This window comes from Dendrobates tinctorius, unplaced genomic scaffold (genome assembly GCF_039654945.1).
Source record: "Dendrobates tinctorius isolate UK_male_01 unplaced genomic scaffold, ASM3965494v1 ptg000087l, whole genome shotgun sequence".
NCBI classification, from domain to species: Eukaryota; Metazoa; Chordata; class Amphibia; order Anura; family Dendrobatidae; genus Dendrobates; species Dendrobates tinctorius.
In genome coordinates this window covers 10702628-10723115 of record NW_027361755.1, presented here as the reverse complement: position 1 = coordinate 10723115, position 20488 = coordinate 10702628, and the positions used below count along the sequence as shown (strand labels likewise).

The 20488-nt window shown below is 45.3% G+C and overlaps 1 protein-coding gene across 2 annotated transcripts in view; it reads right to left on the bottom strand.

Annotated features, from left to right (window-relative positions):
• Positions 1–20488, bottom strand: part of KMO (kynurenine 3-monooxygenase) — a 509384-nt gene that overhangs the window by 94061 nt on the left and 394835 nt on the right. For both annotated transcript variants that reach the window (XM_073585735.1, XM_073585736.1), the window contains exon 10: positions 6265–6412. In XM_073585735.1, the coding sequence (XP_073441836.1) occupies positions 6265–6412 (148 nt within the window). The remainder of the gene's footprint in view (positions 1–6264; positions 6413–20488) is intronic.

The window sequence follows — 20488 nt, the reverse complement described above, 5'->3', positions numbered from 1 at the left end:
CCGGAAGCGGTTGGTCGAGGATATTTTGGCTAAAGGTTGTGCAACCAAGTATTAGGCTGAGGGTGCCAATACTTTTGTCTGGCCCATTTTTGGAGTTTTGTGTGAAATGATCAATGTTTTGCTTTTTGCTTCATTCTCTTTTCTATTTTTTCATTTAAGACAAATTAAATGAAGATAATAATACCAAAGAATTTGTGTTTGCAATCATTTTCAGAAAGAAACTGAGTATTATCTGACAGAATTGCAGGGGTGTCAATACTTTTGGCCAACACTGTATGTAGGCCTCAGACATAAACTTCATGTTGTCCCATACAGCTCCTGCAAGTGCAGAGCCATTAGTTTTTTTTTAAGAATTTCAGTAGAGATATTCCCCTACAGTTTGAGTCCACATGTTGTTGATTCTCCAAATCTCTTTGCTACTAAGGCCGACAGTGGAAAATTTGAACTTTTACCAGAAAGGGGGAGCGATCAGACACACCTCTTGGGAGATAGTCAATTGCAGGAGCAGACATACCGCATGTGCAGCTAGTGCAGTTGCATCGGGGCCCGGAGGTGGAGGGGGCCCCTGCAGAGCGGCTAACACTGAGGGCAATCCGGCCTTATTCTTGCCCCGAGGCTCCAGGGGCCCCTGGCCAGATTGCCCTCAAGCGCGGAGGGCAGGGAGCAATTCCTGCAGCTCTGCTGCCTACAGGAGAAAATGGCAGTGGAGCAGAGCTGCAGGAATCCGTCCTTCACTTCCTGCCCGCACTTCCTGTCTGACACAGCCACGTGGCTGGATGACGTCAGCATTCAGCACACGTCTGTGTCAGATAGAAAGCTGCCAATGATGGTGATGCTGTGGCTGCAGGGGAACGTGCAGAGAGGTGAGAAGGGAGTGGTAGTGGTGTGTGTGTGTGTGTGTGTGTGTGTGTGTGTGGATAGGTGAGTGGTGAAGTGTGTGTGTGTATATGGAGGTGGTGGAGAGGGCAATGATGGAGATGGTGAGGGAGAACAATGATGGGGGTGGTGGAGAGTGCAATAATGAAGGTGGTGGAGAGGGCAATGATGGAGGTGGTGAGGGAGAACAATGATGGAGGTGTTAGAGAGGGCAATGATGGATGTGGTGGAGAGGGCAATGATGGAGGTTGTGGGGGAGAGCAATGATTGAGGTGGTAGAGAGGGAAATTATGGAGGCTGTGGAGAGGGTAATGATGGAGGTGGTGGGGAGAATGATGGGGAGGTGGAGAGGGCAATGATGGGGGGTGGGGAGGGCAATGATGGAGGTGGTGGGTGAGAGCAATGATGGAGGTGGGGGAGAACAATGATGGAGGTGGTGGAGAGGGCAATTATGGAGGTGGTGGAGAGGGTAATAATGGAGGTGGTAGAGATGGCAATAATGGGGGTGGTGGAGAGGGCAATGATGGAGGTGGGGAAAGGACAATGATGGGATGCGGGGGGAGGAGGACGATGAGGGATGTGGGGAATTGGAATGGGAGGAAGGGGGAGTTATAATGAACTTACAAACAGAGGAAGCAGTACGTTAGATATGGAAGTAAAATGAATTGGGTGGTAGAGGACAGTGCTAAGCCCCTGATAGCGTCATCCCACATGGATGCTATCTGGGACTTAAAATTTATTGGGGATTGGGAGAGGAGGCGATAAGGTTCATAGGACCCTTTATAATGAACTGAAAGGTGGGAGAAGAGGCTGTCAGAGATTTGTAATGAATTGGGAGGTGGCGGAGGATGCTCAGTACCTGATAGTATCTTCTCCCACCTCCAAATTCATTATGATGCTATCAAGAATTTATAATGAATGATTGGGACACAGGACAGGACTAAGGCTATGTGTACAAGTTCAGGATTTGCAGGAGAAAATTCTGCTGCATGTCCTAATGTGTTGGCAGGAAGAAAGTTCAGAAAAATATTTTTTTTTCCACATTTTTGCCATGCTTTCGTTATGCATTTTCCCCATTAGTATGGGTGAAAAAAGCTGCAAGAATTGACATTATGCTGATTTTAATCTGCTGCAAATCTGCAAGGAAAAAATAAGCAACAGGTGCATGAGACTTCAGGGATCTCATTCACTTTGTGCTGTAAAACCTTGCATATTTTACATGTGCACATAACCTTACAGGTAATTGGGGAGAGTCACAGTCTGAACAATTTATATTGTTGTGTGGTGGATATTATAGTTAATGGGGGGCACAGTGCTGCCTATCACTTTATACTTTTAATGGTAGCGTACAGTACATATCTGTATTTAGGGGGAGACACATGTATATATACAATGTATGTGACCTAGATATTTTCCGGGCTGCAAAGATCATCGTGACAAAATGAGTCGCAGCTGGGAGATGTCGACATGAATCTCTGACCAGATGTAGAAGAAACTGGAGAAAGCAGCTCTTATCAGATGTAAGCTGTAAGTGCTTGAATGTACATATTATTCTGTATCTGAACTATGTGACATGGAGTGATAATGTTATCTATAAAATTCCTAATTCTACATTCTCACATTTGTGTGAAATGTCTGTGTGCTTCCATATTTTTTTAACGGATGGCACACGGACTCATAGAGTTTTATAGGTCCATTCACACATAAATAAAAGTCACAGATCTGAGAATGAGATCCGTGAGCGTCAATGTTCTGTTCTGATCCGATTTTGAGGATCAGAATAGGACATGCTCAATGCATCTGTAAAAGCTCACAGCACACCAACACTGCACATGAATACAGAAATGTAGCCTTATTATGTATAGCACAGTCCCTTAGTATATAGTGTACTCACTTATTATGTATAGCAGAATCCCTTAGTATATAGTGTATGCCACCATCTTTAGTTACATAGTTTCCTGTTTTATTATGTATAACACCGTTCCTTATTACGTAAATTTCTTATTAATTTACACTCTGCACCACATCTTGACTGAAAAAAACAGAAATGTAGACATTTTTGCAAATTTATTATAAAAGAAAAACTGAAATATCACATGGTCACAAGTATTCAGACACTTTGCTCAGTGTTGAGTAGAAGGACCCTTTTGAGATAGTACAGCCATGTGTCGTCTTGGGAATGATGCAACAAGTTTTTCACACCTGTATTTGGGGATCCTCTGCCATTCTTCCTTGCAGATCCTCTCCAGTTCCGTCAGGTTGGATGGTGAATGTTGGTGGACAGCCATTTTCATATCTCTCCAGAGATGTTCAAATGGGTTTAGGTCAGGGCTCTGGCTAGGCCAGTCAAGAATGGTCACAGAGTTGTTCTGAAGCCACTCCTTTGTTATTTTAGCTGTGTGCTTAGGGTCATTGTCTTGTTGGAAGGTGAATCTTTGGCCAAGTCTGAGGTCCAGAGCACTCTGGAAGAGGTTTTCATACAGGATATCTCTGTACTTGGCCGCATTCATGTTTCCTTCAAATGCATCCAGTCATGCTGTCCCTGCAGCTGAAAAACACCCCCATAGCATGATGCCGCCACCACCACCATTTTTCACTGTTGGGATTGTATTGGGCAGGTGATGAGTAGTGCCTGGTTTTCCCCACACATACCGCATAAAATTATCACCAAATAGTTGTGTATTTGTCTCACCAGACCAGAGAATCTTATTTCTCATAGCCTGGGAGTCCTTCATGTGTTTTGTAGCAAAGTCTATGCAGGCTATCATGTCTGGCACTGAGGAGAGGATTCCGTCGGGCCACTATGCCATAAAGGCCCGACTGCTGGAGGGCTGCAGTGATAGTTGACTTTGTGGAACTTTCTCCCATCTACTGCATCTGTGGAGCTCAGCCAAAGTGATCTTGGGGTTCTTCTTTACCTCTGTCATCAAGGCTCTGCTCCCAGATACTGAACATGTTGCATGGTGCTTACAGTGTGAGTGCAGGCATGTTTGCTTTCTCAGATTCTGTCTGTGGCCACCACTTTCGCAACTGATACTGAAGTGTAGCATGCTGTGGATGTAGACATGAGCCAGAGATGAGAGCGAGCCTACATCGACCCTGTGTGAGTGTGGGTCAGAATCAGATGAAACGTCAATAATGAGTGATTAGTGTAAGAAAGAAACCAAAAATATCTGGGTACAACTTTTAGATTGACATTTATTGTACACAAAACCTCTCTCTATATGGTGCACTGTTATTAATTTATTTAACCTCTTAATACGCCTTTTAACAGCAGCAGTTAAGGGTACTTCCTCAGCAACGCTTTTTAACAGTTACGATCACTGTTATTCACAGAATAACAACGAGCAGAAAAAAAGTCAATTTCCCATCTCCTCTGATGTGATCTAGTTAATCAGAGGAGAGAGAAATGGGGTCACCCGAGCCCTCCTCCGGTACCTTCGATGTCCCCTGGTCCCTCCGGCTGTGTTCTTTGGCCTTCGGCATCTTCTTCTGGGAGAAAAATAGCGGGCGTATGGGCAGTGCGCCCGCCGACATCTGTCGGTGGCACCTGGCAACAATAGGAGATTTCTCCTATTGGTTCATTTTAATCACTGTGATACACCCTATCACAGTGATCAAAATAAAAAAATAGTAAATCAAACCCCCATTATCACCCCCTTAGATAGGTAAAAATAATAAGATAAAAAAATGTATTTATTTCCTTTTTTCTCTTAGGGTTAGGGTTATTATTGGGCTTATCATTGGGGTTATAGCTAGAGTTAGGGTTGGGGCTAGGATTAGGGTTATGATTGTGGTATAGTTGGAGTTATAGCTAGAGTTGGGCTAGCGTTATGGTTGAGGTAGTAGTTGGGGTTATAGCTAGGGTTAGGGTTGGGGTTATAGTTGGGGCTATTGCTAGGGTTAGGGATGGGGCTAGGGTTAGGTTTAGGGTTTTGTTGGGTTAGGGTGGTGTTGGGGTTAGGGTTGTGGTTAGGGGTGTGTTGAGGTTAGGTTTTGGGTTAGGGCTGTGTTAGGGTTGGAGTTAGAATTGGAGGGTTTCCAGGTACATCAGGGGTCTCCAAACGTGACATGGCGCCCCCCATTGATTCCAGCCAATTTTGCGTTCAAAAAGTCAAATGATGCTCCCTCCCTTCTGAGCCCTGCCATGCATCCAAACAATGGCTTTCCCCCACATACAGGGTATCTGGTTACTCAGGAGAAATTGCACAACAAATTTTGTGGTCTGTTTTCTCCTGATACCCTTGTGAAAATGAAAAAAATTGGTTCCAAAGTAAATTTTTTGTGAAAAAAGTAAAATGTTTATTTTTTCCTACCACATTGCTTTAGTTCTTGTGAAGCACCTGAAGGTTTAATAAACTTCTTAAATGTGGTTTTGAGCACCTTAAGGGATGCAGTTTTTAGAATGGTGTCATTTTTGGGTATTTTCTGCTATATTGACCCCCCAAATTCACTACAAATGTGAGGTGGTCCCTAAAAAAAATGGTTTTGTAAATTTTGTTGGAAAAATGAGAAATCGCTGGTCAACTTTTAACCCTTATAACTTCCTAACAAATAAAAATTATATTTCCAAAATTATGCTGATGTAAATTAGATAGTAGACATGTGGGAAATGCTATTTATTAACTATTTTGTGTGATATGACTTTCTGATTTAAGAGCACAAAAGCTAAAAGTTTAAAAATTGCAAAATTTTCTATATTTTTGCCAAATTTCCATTTTTTTCCATAAATAAGCGCAAGTCATATCGAATAAATGATACCACTATCATGAAGTATCATGTCCCGAGAAAACAGTCACAAAATCAGTGGGATCTGTTGAAGCGTTCCAGAGCTATAACCTCATAAAATGACAGTGGTCAGAATTGTCACAATTACATTGGTTATTAAGTACCAAATTGGCTATGTCACTAAGGGGTTAATCTTCAAGTACCATTCAATGGTTATAAAAAAAAATGGCAATTTTCTGCTTACTGTTAAAAATATCTGTAAATTTTCTAGTGTATTCATTTTAAAAATGAAAATTTAAATTGTAAACAAGCTGGCACTCTGTCTTCCTTTAATGGTCACCATTAATCAGGTATATATTGCACCCGCCCATCTATCCCTTTTTAATAGTGATCATATTTTGCTTCAAACGGCTATGAAAAAGGAAGTTCAATTCTAAAACCGCATCAGATGTTTGAGTACCTGTGTCTTCCTGGTGCTTTAAGCACATGGATTCAATAAACAATATAGGATTTCAAGTAAGACAGATTCCTGACTTGTTTGAATTTGAATCTTCATCGCTTTCTCTGGCTGCCGACCCAGGTTGAATTCATTGTAGGTGTGGGGAGTGAAAGTAGCATGTTCTGCTCAATGTATTATTTTGCAACAGGATTATTACTTACAGCATTCATTCCTTGTCCATAGAAAGGCACAACAGCATGGGCTGCATCACCCATTAGAACACATTTACTTTCCAAGGAAAATGTTGAGCATTTAACAGCAATCAAGGCTTGTGGTGGAAGTTGGAAAAAATCTGTTTTCAAGTTGTCCCTTATGAAAATAGTGGAAAGAAATGTCAATTTAGCTGATAATAATAATAATAATAATAATAATAATAATAATAATAATAATACTAATAAATTAATAATGCAAACCATGACTGCATACTATGTGGGACCACTAAGTCATGTAAAAAAACTGTCGTTTGAAAACCAAAGAAAGGAAAACAATTGCACACACAGTACTTGGCAAAGTTTTTACTCCGGTGTGGAAAAATGCAGCAAAGTAAGAATGCTTTCAAACATAGAAGTGTTAATAATTTTTATTAATCAACAAATTGCCAAATGAATAAAAGAAAGAATAAAAATAGAATCAATATTTGGTGTGACTACCCTTTTGCCTTCAAAACCATATCAAACCATCATTTCTTCTAGGTCCACTAGTTCTCAGCAAAAGGAAGGAACTGGTAGTGATGATACAGCCCACACAAAGCCTTGATCTCAATATTGAGTCTGTGTGGAATTACTGTACGTGAAGAGACATAAGGATTTGGTCCTTCATCCACAGAAGATTTGTGTTAGTTCTCCAAGATGCTTGAAACAATGTCCCTGGCAAATACTGGGTTAATCTAGAAGAATTGAGATTTCCATGCTGTTTCAACCCCTTAACATCCAATGATGGATATATCCGTCATAGGGCACCTCCATCTCTTTGTTGCGGGCTCTGGCGATGAGCCCGCATCTTTTCCGACACATGACAGTTGATCAATGGTGCCCTTCAAAATTGCAACTCATCCCGCAATAAACAAGCCCTCACATGGTCATATTGATGGACAAATGTATGACTCTGGGAAGAAGGGGAGCAAAAGATGGAAACGCAAAAATGGGAATACCCCTGGACCTTAAGGGGTTAAACGAAAAGGGTGGTCACATCAAATATTCATTTGATTAAGATTTATCTTTTGTTCACTCACTTTGCATTCTGTAGTTCAAAAATTAAATAGCTTTTTTCTTCACCTGACAAAAAATTTGCAATAAAAAAATAACTATAATTAATAGATAATTAACAGTACAGTTGCATGTAAAAGTTTGGGCACCTATGGTAAGAAAAATACTGTTATTGTGAACAATAAAGCAATTTGAAGATGAAATGATCTCTAAAAGGGATAAAGTTAAAGATGACACAATTCCTGGTATTATATTTTCATCTTTTACATTTTAAAAATTGCAGAAGCAAAATTTTGGGCACCCTGCATGGTTAGTAACTAATACCACCCCCTTTTGAAAGTATCACAGCTTGTAAATGCTTTTTGTAGCCAAACCTATGGATAAGGCCTATATTTAGGACACTTCCAAATTAAATTGATCCAAAAATGTTGCAAGGAAGCATATGCCAAAGGTAGAATAAAATATATTTTTTATTGATTTAATATATAAAATATATGAAAATTAAAAATAAAAAATGGAGATACAATTACTAGACTGCCCACAAGGGTTATACCTTATTCAGTAGGACAGTGTCCTAATATTTAGCCTAATAAAATATTGAACATCAGAGAGTATAAAAAAACAGGAGAATAATCCTAGATACAAGGTAAGTTGGTGGAGATCCACAGGTGCTTTGGGGATTGTATGAATGGTTACATATATAAGTAATGATGATTGACACAATATATACCTAAACATTTAGGGTGAGGAAGGTAATTCCAATAGTATATATATATTATACTATATACTGTACATTGGTGCATCACTTGAAATACATGATTGATAAAGAGTGATGAACATGTATCTGTTTTAAGCAAAGATCATAAACGTGTCTGCAGACAGTTGTAATCACGTTCCACTATACAAATATATTTGCAGCTCATAATAGGTAGCCTTTCATATCAAAGTAAACCACACCAAGGGGGGTGATATTTAGCTTAATGGTTTCCATAAAGTCAATTATTCTAAATCCCAACATGTTTTCCACCCTCCTCTGTATCCCGAGGTTCATTAGGGAAAAATTCTCATAGTAGTATGGTAGAAAGAGTGGTGCTCACAATGAGTATGTTCCCCAGGCTGCAAAGGTAAAATGGAATGCTGCATGCTTTCTACCACGCACGCACCCACGTCATATACTAATGAAGCAACAGGAAATCATATACTTTACATAATCCAGTATATCAAAAAGTTAGTTAACCTGAAATACATATATACAAAAATGTACATCTATATACTACAGTATACCAGAAAAATAGTCTGAAAATAATATCCCTGTAAGAATATTAAATGTTGAACTCCATGAGTTCATTCATCCTCATTTTTCACAGTCTTCTACTAGGCATTGCTCCTACTGGCCAGTTTCCTACTCCACACTGATGAGGGGCAATACCCCGAAACAGCTGTCTGTGGATGGATACCATGTTTTGGCATAGGTGGTTTCCTTCATTGGAGACTGCCCTTCCCGTGGTTGTTCCTTCCCGGGGAAAGACCTGGCTAGTCATTGCTTGCGTTGAGAAACATGTGATGGTGTCTCCATGGTGAATACTCCTCTTATAAATTACCGTAGTAACCTTTTGTTCATACCTATTTGTTTGTTTTGTGGTGCCACCTACTGGCTAATTGATAGACAGTCATGGGCCAAAGTGTTGGCACACTTGAAATTGTTCGAGAAAATAAAGTATTTCTTCCCAGAAATTATTTCAATTATACATGTTATGTTATACAAATGTATATTTCCTTATTGTGTATTGGAACAACACAAAAAAAACAAAGAAAAGATATAAATTGGACATAATTTCACTCTATACCCCAAAAATGGTCAGGTCAAAATTGTTGTCACCTTTCTAAAAATGTGGGTTTATTAATTTGTTTCTAGCATGTAATGATCATTCAAACGCACCTGTGGCAAGTAACAGGTGTGGGCAATATGAAAATCAAAACTGGAACCAGAGAAAAAGGAGAGAAGTTGACTCAATCTTTGCATTGTGTTCCTGTGTGTGCAACACTAAGCACGGAGAACAGAAAAAGGAGAAGAGAACTGTCAGGACTTGAGAACCAAAATTGTTGAAAAATATTAACAATCTCAAGGTTACAAGTCCATCTCCAGTGATCTTGATCCTTTGTCAACAGTGCTCAACATTAACTACTGTTACGGTGTTACTGGTACAAAAGAGGAAAGTAAAGGTTTACCCGGGAGTGGACCCTCTGGGTCACGGCTCAAGAGCCCCGGAGGGCGAGCGCCCAGGTGAGGACCACCCCCTATACAGGGAGCATTAGGGACAGACCCCCAGGAGATAGAACCGCGACAGCCGGAACCAAGGCACTGGACTGGAGAGCCAGGGGAGACAAGGACCGGAGGCTGCAATAGAGAAGAAGCACGATGTACAAGGCAAGAGGGAAGGCATACAACAGGAAGGTAACGGTGTGAGATGAGAAGGCGGCAGGAACAGGACAGAGAAGATGGAGGAACCAGTGAGGCATGGAACGCAGCGCACAGAGGGCAATGACAGAGGTTGCGCAGGCAGAGGACAAGGACGAGGAACACGGAGGCAAAAAGCACAGCGCAGACAGAGGCAAAGGAGAAGGGGCCTGAGAACACAGTGAACGCCGCACGAGACAGCGTCACCGCATTTATAACCAGGCGTCTTACCTGTCCAGACGCTGAGCATATGTAGCAGTGGGCGCCGCTATGTTGGGGGCGGGGCCAGCACGTCACACTTCCCAGGAGGCTGCGCGCCGGGGGTGTCAAGCAGTGTGCAGGTGCCCGACGCTGAGGGAGCCGGGGGCCGGGCGCGGGGACGCGCCGAGAAGCAGGAGCGCGCTGGGTGGAGCACGCAGGGAGGTAAGCAGAGACTGGAGCCATGACAGTACCCCCCCTTTACGCCCCCTCCTCCTAAGGTTGGAGAGAAACTGTCTCATAATGCGAGGAGCATCAATATTCTCCTGGGATTCCCATGATCTCTCCTCAGGACCAAAACCCTTCCAATCAAACAAAAACAGAGTCTTTCCTTTAACAGTCTTCATAGCCAAAATATCCCGTACCTCAAAGGTGTTATCCAAGGTACACGGTAGGGAGATTTGGGAAGATGCAGAGTGGAAGTGGTTAAACACTGCTGGTTTAAGGAGAGATACATGGAAAGTGTTGGGAATCTTTAGTGAGGCGGGTAATCTCAACTTGTAGGCCACGTCGTTGATGCGACTTAAGACCTCAAAGAGACCGATGTAACGTGGACCTAACTTGTAGGAGGGGATTTTCAACCTGATGTGCCAGGAAGCTAACCAAACCTTATCCCCAGGGCGATACGGGGGAGCGTATAGCCGTCTCTTGTCGGCATACTGCTTCATTCTGAGGCTGGCACTCTCAAGAGCTACTTTGGTCTCTCTCCAAATCTGAGAGAAGTCCACAGACAAGGAATCCGCTGCCGGCACACCCGAGGTAGGGGACACGGGAAGAGGAATGCCGGGGTGTTGACCAAAAACCACAAAAAAGGGAGATTTGAAGGAGGCTTCACTTGGATAATTGTTGTAGGCGAATTCCACCCAAGGAAGAAGAGAGACCCAGTTGTCCTGATGAGCATTGGAAAAATGCCGAAGGTAAGATGTTAGCGCCTGGTTGACTCGCTCGACTTGACTATTCGACTGAGGGTGATAGGCAGAGGAAAAATCCAACGTTACCTTCAGCAATCCGCAGAGAGCTCGCCAATAACAGGAGGTAAACTGGACCCCTCGATCCGAGACAATATGCTGAGGGAAACCATGGAGGCGAAAAACGTGAAGCAGAAAGATCTTCGCCAACTCGGGAGCGAGACCAGGCAGAGCGATGAAGTGGGCCATTTTGAAAATCGATCCACGACCACCAATATCACCGTACATCTAGGAGAGGGAGGCAGATCAGTGACGAAATCCATGGCAATATGAGTCCATGGGTTGGCCGGAACTGGTAACGGATGCAGGAGTCCCGAAGGAGGATGTTGGGGAACCTTGTTCCGGGCACAAGGACAGGAGGCTACAAAATCTTGGACGTCCTTGCGAAGCGAAGGCCACCAGTAATGGCGGGAGACAAGTGAGAGAGTGATTTTAACTTCAGCATGTCCAGAAAATTTTGATGAGTGACTCCAGCGTAGAACCTTTAATCTATCTCCACTCCGAGCAAACAAAGGTCTTACCAGAAGGTGGGGAGACCAGGCTTAATGGAGCCACAGTAAGGATCTTGGCAGGGTCGATGAGATGGATTGGACCCTCCTCCTTGTCGACAGACAGGAATGACCGTGATAGAGCATCCACCTTGATGCTCTTATCCCCGGGTCGGAAGTGGAGTTCGAAGTCAAATCTTTCGAAAAACAGTGACCATCTGGCCTGCCGTGGGTTGAGCCTTTGGGTGGACTGAAGGTAGGCCAAATTTTTGTGATCCGTAAAAATGATGAACGGATGGAGGGCACCCTCGAGAAGATGGTGCCATTCTTCAAGAGCCATTTTTATGGCCAAGAGTTCTCTATCTCCAACGGCATAATTACATTCAGGAGCGGAGAAAGCCTTAGAAAAGAATCCGCAGGTAAGAGTGCGGCCCGAGGAGGATTTCTGCAGAAGAACTGCTACAGCTCCCACCGAGGATGCGCCGACTTTGAGGATGAATGGCCTGCTGGCATCCAGGCGATGGAGTACAGGAGACTTAGCTAATTCTTGCTTCAGGGCCTCAAAGGCAGCTTCTGCATCAGAGGGCCAATGATTGGGATTGGCTCCTTTGCGGACAAGAGCTGAGATGGGTTTAGTCAAAGAAGAGAAATGAGGAATAAATTGCCTGTTTTAAATTGGCAAAACCCAAATTGGCAAAACCCAAAAACCGCTGAATTGCCTTAACTCCGAGGGGACGTGGCCAATTGAGAACTGCCGAGACTTTCTCAGGATCAATCTCTAATCCCAAGTTCGAGACAATGTAACCAAGAAAAGGCAATGAAGTTTGCTCAAAGAGGCATTTCTCCAACTTGGCAAAAAGGTGGTTCTCTCTGAGACGTTGGAGGACTTGGCGAACGTCTCGACGATGTGTGGCCAGATCAGGGGAGAAGACAAAGATGTCGTCTAGGTAGACTATGACACAGGAGTAGAGGAGATCTCGAAAGACATCATTAACGAGTTCCTGGAATACTGCAGGTGCGTTGCAGAGCCCAAAGGGCATAACCAAATACTCGTAGTGTCCATCTCGCATGTTAAAGGCAGTCTTCCACTCGTCCCCGGAGCGTATGCAAACCAGATTATAGGCCCCTCGTAGATCAAGCTTAGTAAACACATGTGCCCCCTTCAAGCGATCAAAAAGCTCAGAGATGAGTGGCAGTGGATATTTATTCTTCACTGTGATTCGATTCAAGCCACGATTATCGATGCACGGGCGCAGTGATCCATCTTTCTTCTTTACGAAAAAGAAGCCTGCTCCTGCAGGGGACGAAGACTTCCAAATGAAGCCTCTGGCCAAGTTGTCTTGGATGTATTCAGACATGGCTTGGGTCTTTGCCGAGGAGAGAGGATAAATCCTTCCACGAGGCGGAGTGGTACCAGGAACGAGCTCAATGGGGCAGTCGTAGGGACGGTGCAGAGGAAGAGTCTCAGCATCTTATTTGTCAAAAACATCCAAAAAATCATGGTACACTGACGGCAATCCATGGGGAACAAGGGAAGAACGAGGAGTACCTATGGGACGCATCGACAGCAGACACCGAGCCCGACAAGACTCCCCCCAGCGCAAGACGTTGCCGCTATGTCAATCTAAGGTGGGCTCATGGAGCCGCAGCCAGGGAAGACCAAGCAGGATAGGATGAGAAATACCTGCTAAGACGTAAAACATAATTTTCTCCTTGTGCAGAGCCCCTACTTGCAACTCCACCTCATGAGTGACTAGAGTAACTGTCTCTAGCAGGGGTCGACCATCTACGGAGGTGAGAACTTGAGGTTTTTGCAAGGCCCTCACGGGAACAGAAAGTTTATTAACTTCCTCTAGCCTAATAAAATTTCCAGCGGCACCCGAGTCCACATAGGCCACTAGAGAAGCCTGCTTCCCACCAACATGAAAGAGGACAGACAAAGTAAGGGGGAGAGAGGTATCACATACACCTAGGGAGGCCTCTCTTACCTGGCCTAGGCGGAGAAGTTTTCCGGACGTTCCGGACAAGTTCGAATGAGATGGGAACCGCTACCACAGTAGAAACACTGACCGTGGAGGCTCCTCTCCTTACGACGCTGGTCAGAGAGCTTCAGGCGGCCCACCTGCATAGGTTCGGGTGCCAGAGACGAAGGGAGACTCCTAGGTCAAGGACTGGGTGGTCTGCGGACAGAAGAAAATGGACGAGAGACCCTTCTCTCCCTGGCCCGCTCTTGAAACTGGAGATCAATCCGAGTGGCTAAAGAGATCAAATCCTCTATGACTGTTGGGGTGCTGCGACCAGCGAGCTCATCCTTTATACGACTCGAAAGGCCTCGCCAGAAGGCGCCCACCAAGGCCTCGTTATTCCAACCTAAATGAGAGGAGAGGGTCCTAAACTGTATAGCGTGCTGGCCCACAGTTAGAGAAACTTGGCACAAGTTAAACAAAGCCTCGGTGGTGGAGGCTAAACGGCCCGGTTCATCAAAAACCCGACGGAAAGTATCAAGAAAAACGGAAAGCTGGGTAACTACCGGGTCATTACGCTCCCAGAGAAGATTGACCCAAACCAAAGCGTCCCCCTCCAGATGAGAAATGATGAAGGCCACTTTGGCTCGGTCTGTGGGCTACTGCTGGGGCAGCAGTTCAAAATGGAGACGGCACTGATTTATAAAACCCCGACACAATTTGGCATCACCGCTATACCGGGGTGGCTTGGTAACCGCGGAAGAGGATGGGAACCCGCGGCAGGAGGGGCAGATGCGGCCGAGTGCAAAGCGAGCAACCGACCGTCCACCGAAGCCATGTAGCTGAGGATATGTGACTGGGTGTCTCGCTGCTGAGCCAATTCCTGTTGTAAGCCAGCCAACTGGGTGGCGTTACCAGGGTCAGAAGACTGGAGGGCAGAAAGACGCGAGTCCATAGTTCTCCCGAAGGAAAACTAACTCTTTTTGGGCAGCCGTGGCTCCAGCGGGGTCCATGGCCTGGTTATGCTGTTACGGTGTTACTGGTACAAAAGAGGAAAGTAAAGGTTTACCCGGATGTGGACCCTCTGGGTCATGGCTCCAGAGCCCCCGAGGGCAAGCGCCCTGGTGAGGACCACCCCCTATACAGGGAGTGTTAGGGACAGACCCCCAGGAGATAGAACCGCGACAACCGGAACCAAAGTGGTGACTGGGGCAATAGACGGGTAAGGAGGCACAGATGTATCCGTATAGTTGGACACCAGGACACACAGAGTCCTAGCAAGGCACCGGACTAGAGAGCCAGGGGAGACAAGGACTGGAGGCTGCAATGGAGAAGAAGCACAATGATGTACAAGGCAAGAGGGAAGGCAAACAACAGGAAGGTAACGGTGTGAGATGAGAAGGCGGCAGGAACAGGACAGAGAAGATGGAGGAACCAGGGAGGCACAGAACGCACAGCACAGAGGGCAATGACAGAGGCGGCGCAGGCAGAGGACAAGGACGAGGAACACGGAGGCAAAAAGCACAGCGCAGACAGAGGCAAAGGAGAAGGGGCCTGAGAACACAGTGAACGCCGCACGAGACAGCGTCACCGCATTTGATAACCAGGAGTCTTACCTGTCCAGACGCTGAACATATGTAGCTGTGGGCGCCGCCATGTTGGGGGCGGGGCCAGCGCGTCACACTACCCAAGAGGCTGCGCGCCGGGTGTCAAGCAGTGTGCAGGTGCCCGACGCCGAGGGAGCCGGAGGTCGGGCGCGGGGACGTGCCGAGAAGCAGGAGCGTGCTGGGCGGAGTGTGCAGGGAGGTAAGCAGAGACTGGAGCCGTGACAATTACAGTGCCATTGTTTGTTAACTTATTCATAATCTCCATGAACGTGGACGTCAGATAAATATTTATGAAATGTTGTTATGCAGTTTAGTCCGGATGATGGTCCACCACGGCAGTGGGGATACTCGTTACCGGGCCGCTTCTTAAAGGAGCAGTGTCACAGCGGCGGTGACCCGGTCTGTGGCCCTGGGTGTCCATAAATGGGGATATTTACAGGAGAAAAATAAAGAATTTGTGAAGTGTTCGTGACGCCACATGTGGTACTGATCAGAGGGGACCAGCATTGCAGTGCAGATCCTCTGGGACTGATGGTGAGATACAGCAGAGTTGGAATAGCTCTCCACAGGCAGAGCTTAGTCCCAGGGCAGTTGTAAGATGTAAAAGGTGATGGTGATGTAGTATTTAGCAAGAGATATAGCAGAGTTGGATAGATGATGCAGGAATAATTAGAGGACACAACAGAGTGAAGTTTCCGTTACCTTTTACTGAGCTTTGTAGGTACAGTCCTGGGCTCAAATTACAGATGGCTCTGGAGTCAGTCAGCCTGAAAGCAATTTGGGAGTCTCCTTATTCAGATGGGTTGTGAGGGCTCCCCTCTAGCGCTATTCTCTGAGGTATTTGATGCTGTGAACTCTATTTAAGTTCCTCTCTCTGTCTGCTACCTTGGTAGAACTTCACTCACATGACAGGCAGCTGTAGCCTCCTTCAGGAATCGCTCCGAAATGGCGTCTCTGGCTCACATGTGCTGCTGTGTCATCAAGTCTCAATTGGGGACATAGGATCTACAGCTTTCTGTCCTCCGGATTTTGCTGTGGGACCTTTAGCAACCACACAGCCTCGGACTCCGGCATCCGGTCTCTGGTGCTCGAGCTTGCGGATGAGCACTGCTATGCTCCTGTCCCCAGCTTCTCTCCCACACGTCCTCTCATCTCCCTGTTCAGGCTCTGACTACCACTAACTTCCTCCTTCTGACCAGAGAGAGCAGCTCTCCTTAAGTCGGGTTTAGAGCTCCCTCTGCTGGCCTGGAGCTGGAACTGTGTTGTATGCTGGAACTACCTGATAAAGAGATCCCTTCCTTGCTCCCAGGCATGACATCACTCCCCCCTGGAGGGAGGCAAGGCCATTGTGGCAACCGAACTCCTGGGGTGCCACAGTGGATAAACAGAAATGAATTAGGTATACAAAGAAAAGAACAAATACCTACAGATAAATATGGTGGAGGTGCAGAGATGTTTTGGGGTTGTTTATGCTGCCTCTGGCACTGGGTGCCTTGACTATTTGCAAGGCATTATGAAATCTGAAGATTACCAAAGGATTTAGGTTTGCAATGTAATGCCCAGTGTCAGAAAGCAGGATTTTCATCCTAGGTCATGGGTCTTCCAGTAGGACAAGGACCCCAAACATACTTCAAGAAGCACTCAGAAATTGATGGAAACAAAGCACTGGAGAGCTCTGAAGTATCCAGCAATGTTTTTAGATCTAAATCCCAATGAACACTTGTGGATAGACCTTGAAATTGCTGTTCAAAGAAGCATCCTTCAAATATGGGAGAACAGGAGCAGTTTGCAAAAGAAGAGTGGCCCAAAATTCCAATTGAGAGGTGTAAGACGGTTGTAGGAGGCAATTGCTTGTAGTTATTTATTCCAAAGGGTGTGCAACCAAATATTAATTTGAGGGCGCCAACAATTTTGCCCGACCCGGTTATGGTGTTTAGTGTGAAATTATGTCTAATTTCTCTATTTTCTCAGTTTTTTTGTGCTCCAATACACACAATGAAAACAAACATGCGTGTTAGAAAATATGTGTACATGTAATAATTTTCTGTGAGAAATACTTCATTTTCTGGAACAATTTCAAGAGTGCCAACACTTTTGGCCATGACTGTATTTATATTTTAATTAGCATTTTTCAATAAATTGCATTTTGTCTAAATTGTGAATACATTTTCTTTTGGGGATTGTTCTTGGAATATAAGACATTCCCTGTAAATAAGCCCTAGAGCATCTTTTGGAGCAAAAAATAATATAAGACCTTGTCTTATTTTCGAAGAAGCATGGTAGCATGCTTCTTGCGGTTTCTCAGTAAGGTATGGAGCTAGGAATCTCTGTCCATTGCACTGGGGGCAGTTTCTCTCTCAAAAACAGTCAGGAAAGCCACGTCATCCTCAAAACCGGATATTACGTACCGGTAATAGGATTTTACGTAGTCCACTGAGAGGATCCACCCACCATCAGGACAGGAACGTACAGGTTTAAAAAGGGGGGGCGTCCCCCTCGCCTCCTCAGTTGTGCTTCAGAGTATGAGAGGAACCGCCCATGGAATTAGTACACAATAATTATCTTATTTACACTACAAACTACCATCACCTCTATAGAGTGAAAATTTAACAAGACACTTTCTCTCAGAGTGTAGGAAACCAAGTGATCAACTACGGGGGGGAATGTGCGGGTGCTGTCTGGGACTTCGTAAAATCCTATTATCGGTATGTAATATCCGGGTTTCCTATCGCCACGACAGCACCCACTGAGAGACTTTCAGAGGCTGTCACCTGGGAGGGACCACAGCACTATGTACTGATTGCCCGAAGTCTAGACTGGAGGTGGAAGACAGATCAAGACGGTAGTGTCTATAAAAGGTGGAAGGTGAAGACCACATTTCCGCCTTACAAATCAAATCAATGGAGACGTTTACCTTTTCATCCAAGGAGGATGCCATGGCACGCGATGAGTGAGCTCTTACTTCCTCTGGTGGAGATTCCCCTTTGACCAAATAAGCTAGGCAGATCGCATCTCTTATCCACCGGGCGATAGTGTTTTTTGTGACACTTGACCCCTTGCCTCGACCCTGAAAGGAGACAAATAGCGCCCTACTCTGCCTCCAAGCCTGAGTCCTTTCTAAGTACTCTAGTACAGCTCTTACAACATCTAGAGTATGGAACCTTTGCTTCTCCACTGTAGCAGGGCTATCATGAAAGGATGGTAAATAGATCTCTTGGCTCCTATGAAACTTAGAAGCAACCTTTGGAAAATAGGCTGGGTCTGGTTTCAAGACTATATTATCCTGATAAACCATCAAGTACGGAGCATCTATTGATCGTGCCTGAATGTCACTGACTCGTCTTGCAGAAGTTAAGCCTATTAACAAAGCTGTTTTAAGTGTCAGAACCTTAACCAAGGCCGAATCTAAAGGTTTGAAGGGGGACCTGTCAATGCGCCTAGCATAAGGTTTAAATCCCATGGAGGCAATCTAGCAATACGTACTGGGTTACTGCGTTCACAGGCTTTTATGAACCTAGTGACCCATCTGTCCCCTGTCACATTACAGTTATACAGTGCCCCCAGCACCGACACCTGTACTCTAAGAGCATTGACAGATAACCCCAACTCTCGGCCCTTCTGCAAGAATTCCAGAATCACCAGAATTGGAACCTGATCTGACAGGGGAGCTGCGTGAAACAACAAAAACTCCCTACAGGTCTTATGATAAATCTTTGTGGTAACCTCTTTCCTACTCCTCAATAAGGAGGTGACTAGGGCTTCTGAAAACCCTCTATACCTCAGCAGCATCCTCTCAAACTTCACACGGTCAAGTGGAGACCCTCAATCTGTGAATGACGGAATGGGCCTTCAGAGAGAAGTCCCGGGCTCGTTGGTAGCACCCAAGGGTCGGTCACGGACATTGCCTCTTGGGCCAAAAGGGGGCAATTAGAATCACTGTCGCTCCCTCCTCCCTGACATTCCAGAGGACCAGCAGGATCAGACACATTGGAGGAAATGCGTAGGCCAGAGTATAATCCCATCGGACCTGAAGGGAGTCCACTATCTCTGGCCGATCTGACACGTGCAGTGACGCAAACCTCCTGACCTGCCTGTTGCTTCTCATGGCGAAAAGGTCTATGACCGGAAGGCCCCATAAGTGTATGAACTGCCTGAAAACCTGTCGGACTAGTGACCATTCCCCCTTGTATAAGGAGTGCCGACTGAGATAGTTCGCCTGAGCGTTATGTTCCTCTCTAAGGTGAAGTGCCGACAGGCAAATGAGGTGATTTTCAGCCAACGGGAGTATGTCGCCTGCGGTGGACATCAGTGATTGTGACCTTGTCCCCCCCTGATGATTCAAGTAGGCTCCAACTGTAGTGTTGTCAGTGTGTATCCGTACATGGGAGTCCCGAAGAGATGGTAGAAATTCGAGAAGTGCATGCTTCACCACTCTCAGTTCTTTCAGGTTGGATGAACCCCATGCTCCCTGGTCATCCACTTCCCCTGGGCTAGTCTGTCTCCCATGTGAGCTCTCCACCCCGAAGGAATGGCATCTGTCATGACCATACTATCGGGTCTTATCCCCCACTGCACCCCTTTGGACAGATGTAGCGGGTCTAGGCACCAGGATAGACTGCTGACCGTGGCGACCGACAAGTGCAATTTCCTTCCGAGGTGACCTCACAGCCTCCTTTCTGCCTTGAGCACCTCCTTCTGCAGCGTACTGGTGTGAAACTGAGCCCACTTTGTACATCCGGAATGCAAGATGTCAGAGAACCCAGCAGGGACATTGTATCTCTTAAAGACAGAACTGGATTGTCTATTATTTTTCTGACCTTGCAGATGATGCCTAGCTTTTTATCCTCTGGAAGAAAACAATATTGGGCCACTGAATCCAGGAGGATGCTGAGGAATCTTTGACAAGTCGAGGGAACTAGTCTTGATTTCTTCCGATTGACTAACCAACCCAGACCCTACAGGGATGATATTATATGGTTCAGCCGGGTATTACTGGACGGACGAACCCCCTACTATAAGGAAATCATCAAAGTATGAAATGACCAAGGTATCTTGTTCCCTTAAATGGGCCATCATGTCTGCAATCACCTTAGTAAACACAAGTGGCACCATGGACAGTCCAAATGGCATTGCGGCGAACTGAAAATGTCTAACCTGATCGCCCAGCTGTACAGCCACTCTGAGATATTGCTGGTGGTCTCGGTATATTGGCAGATGATAATAGGCTTCTTTTAGGTCCAGGACTGTCATGACACACCTGGGAAACAGAAGTTTGATTGCAGACTTGATGGATTCCATTTTAAAGGTATGATACTTTAGGAACAAATGTAGCTTCCGAAAATTAATAATGGTTTTGATAGAACCATCAGGCTTGGAAATCAGGAATAGAGGAGAATAAAACCCCTTCCCTTCCTGGTCCTTAGGGACCTCAACTAGG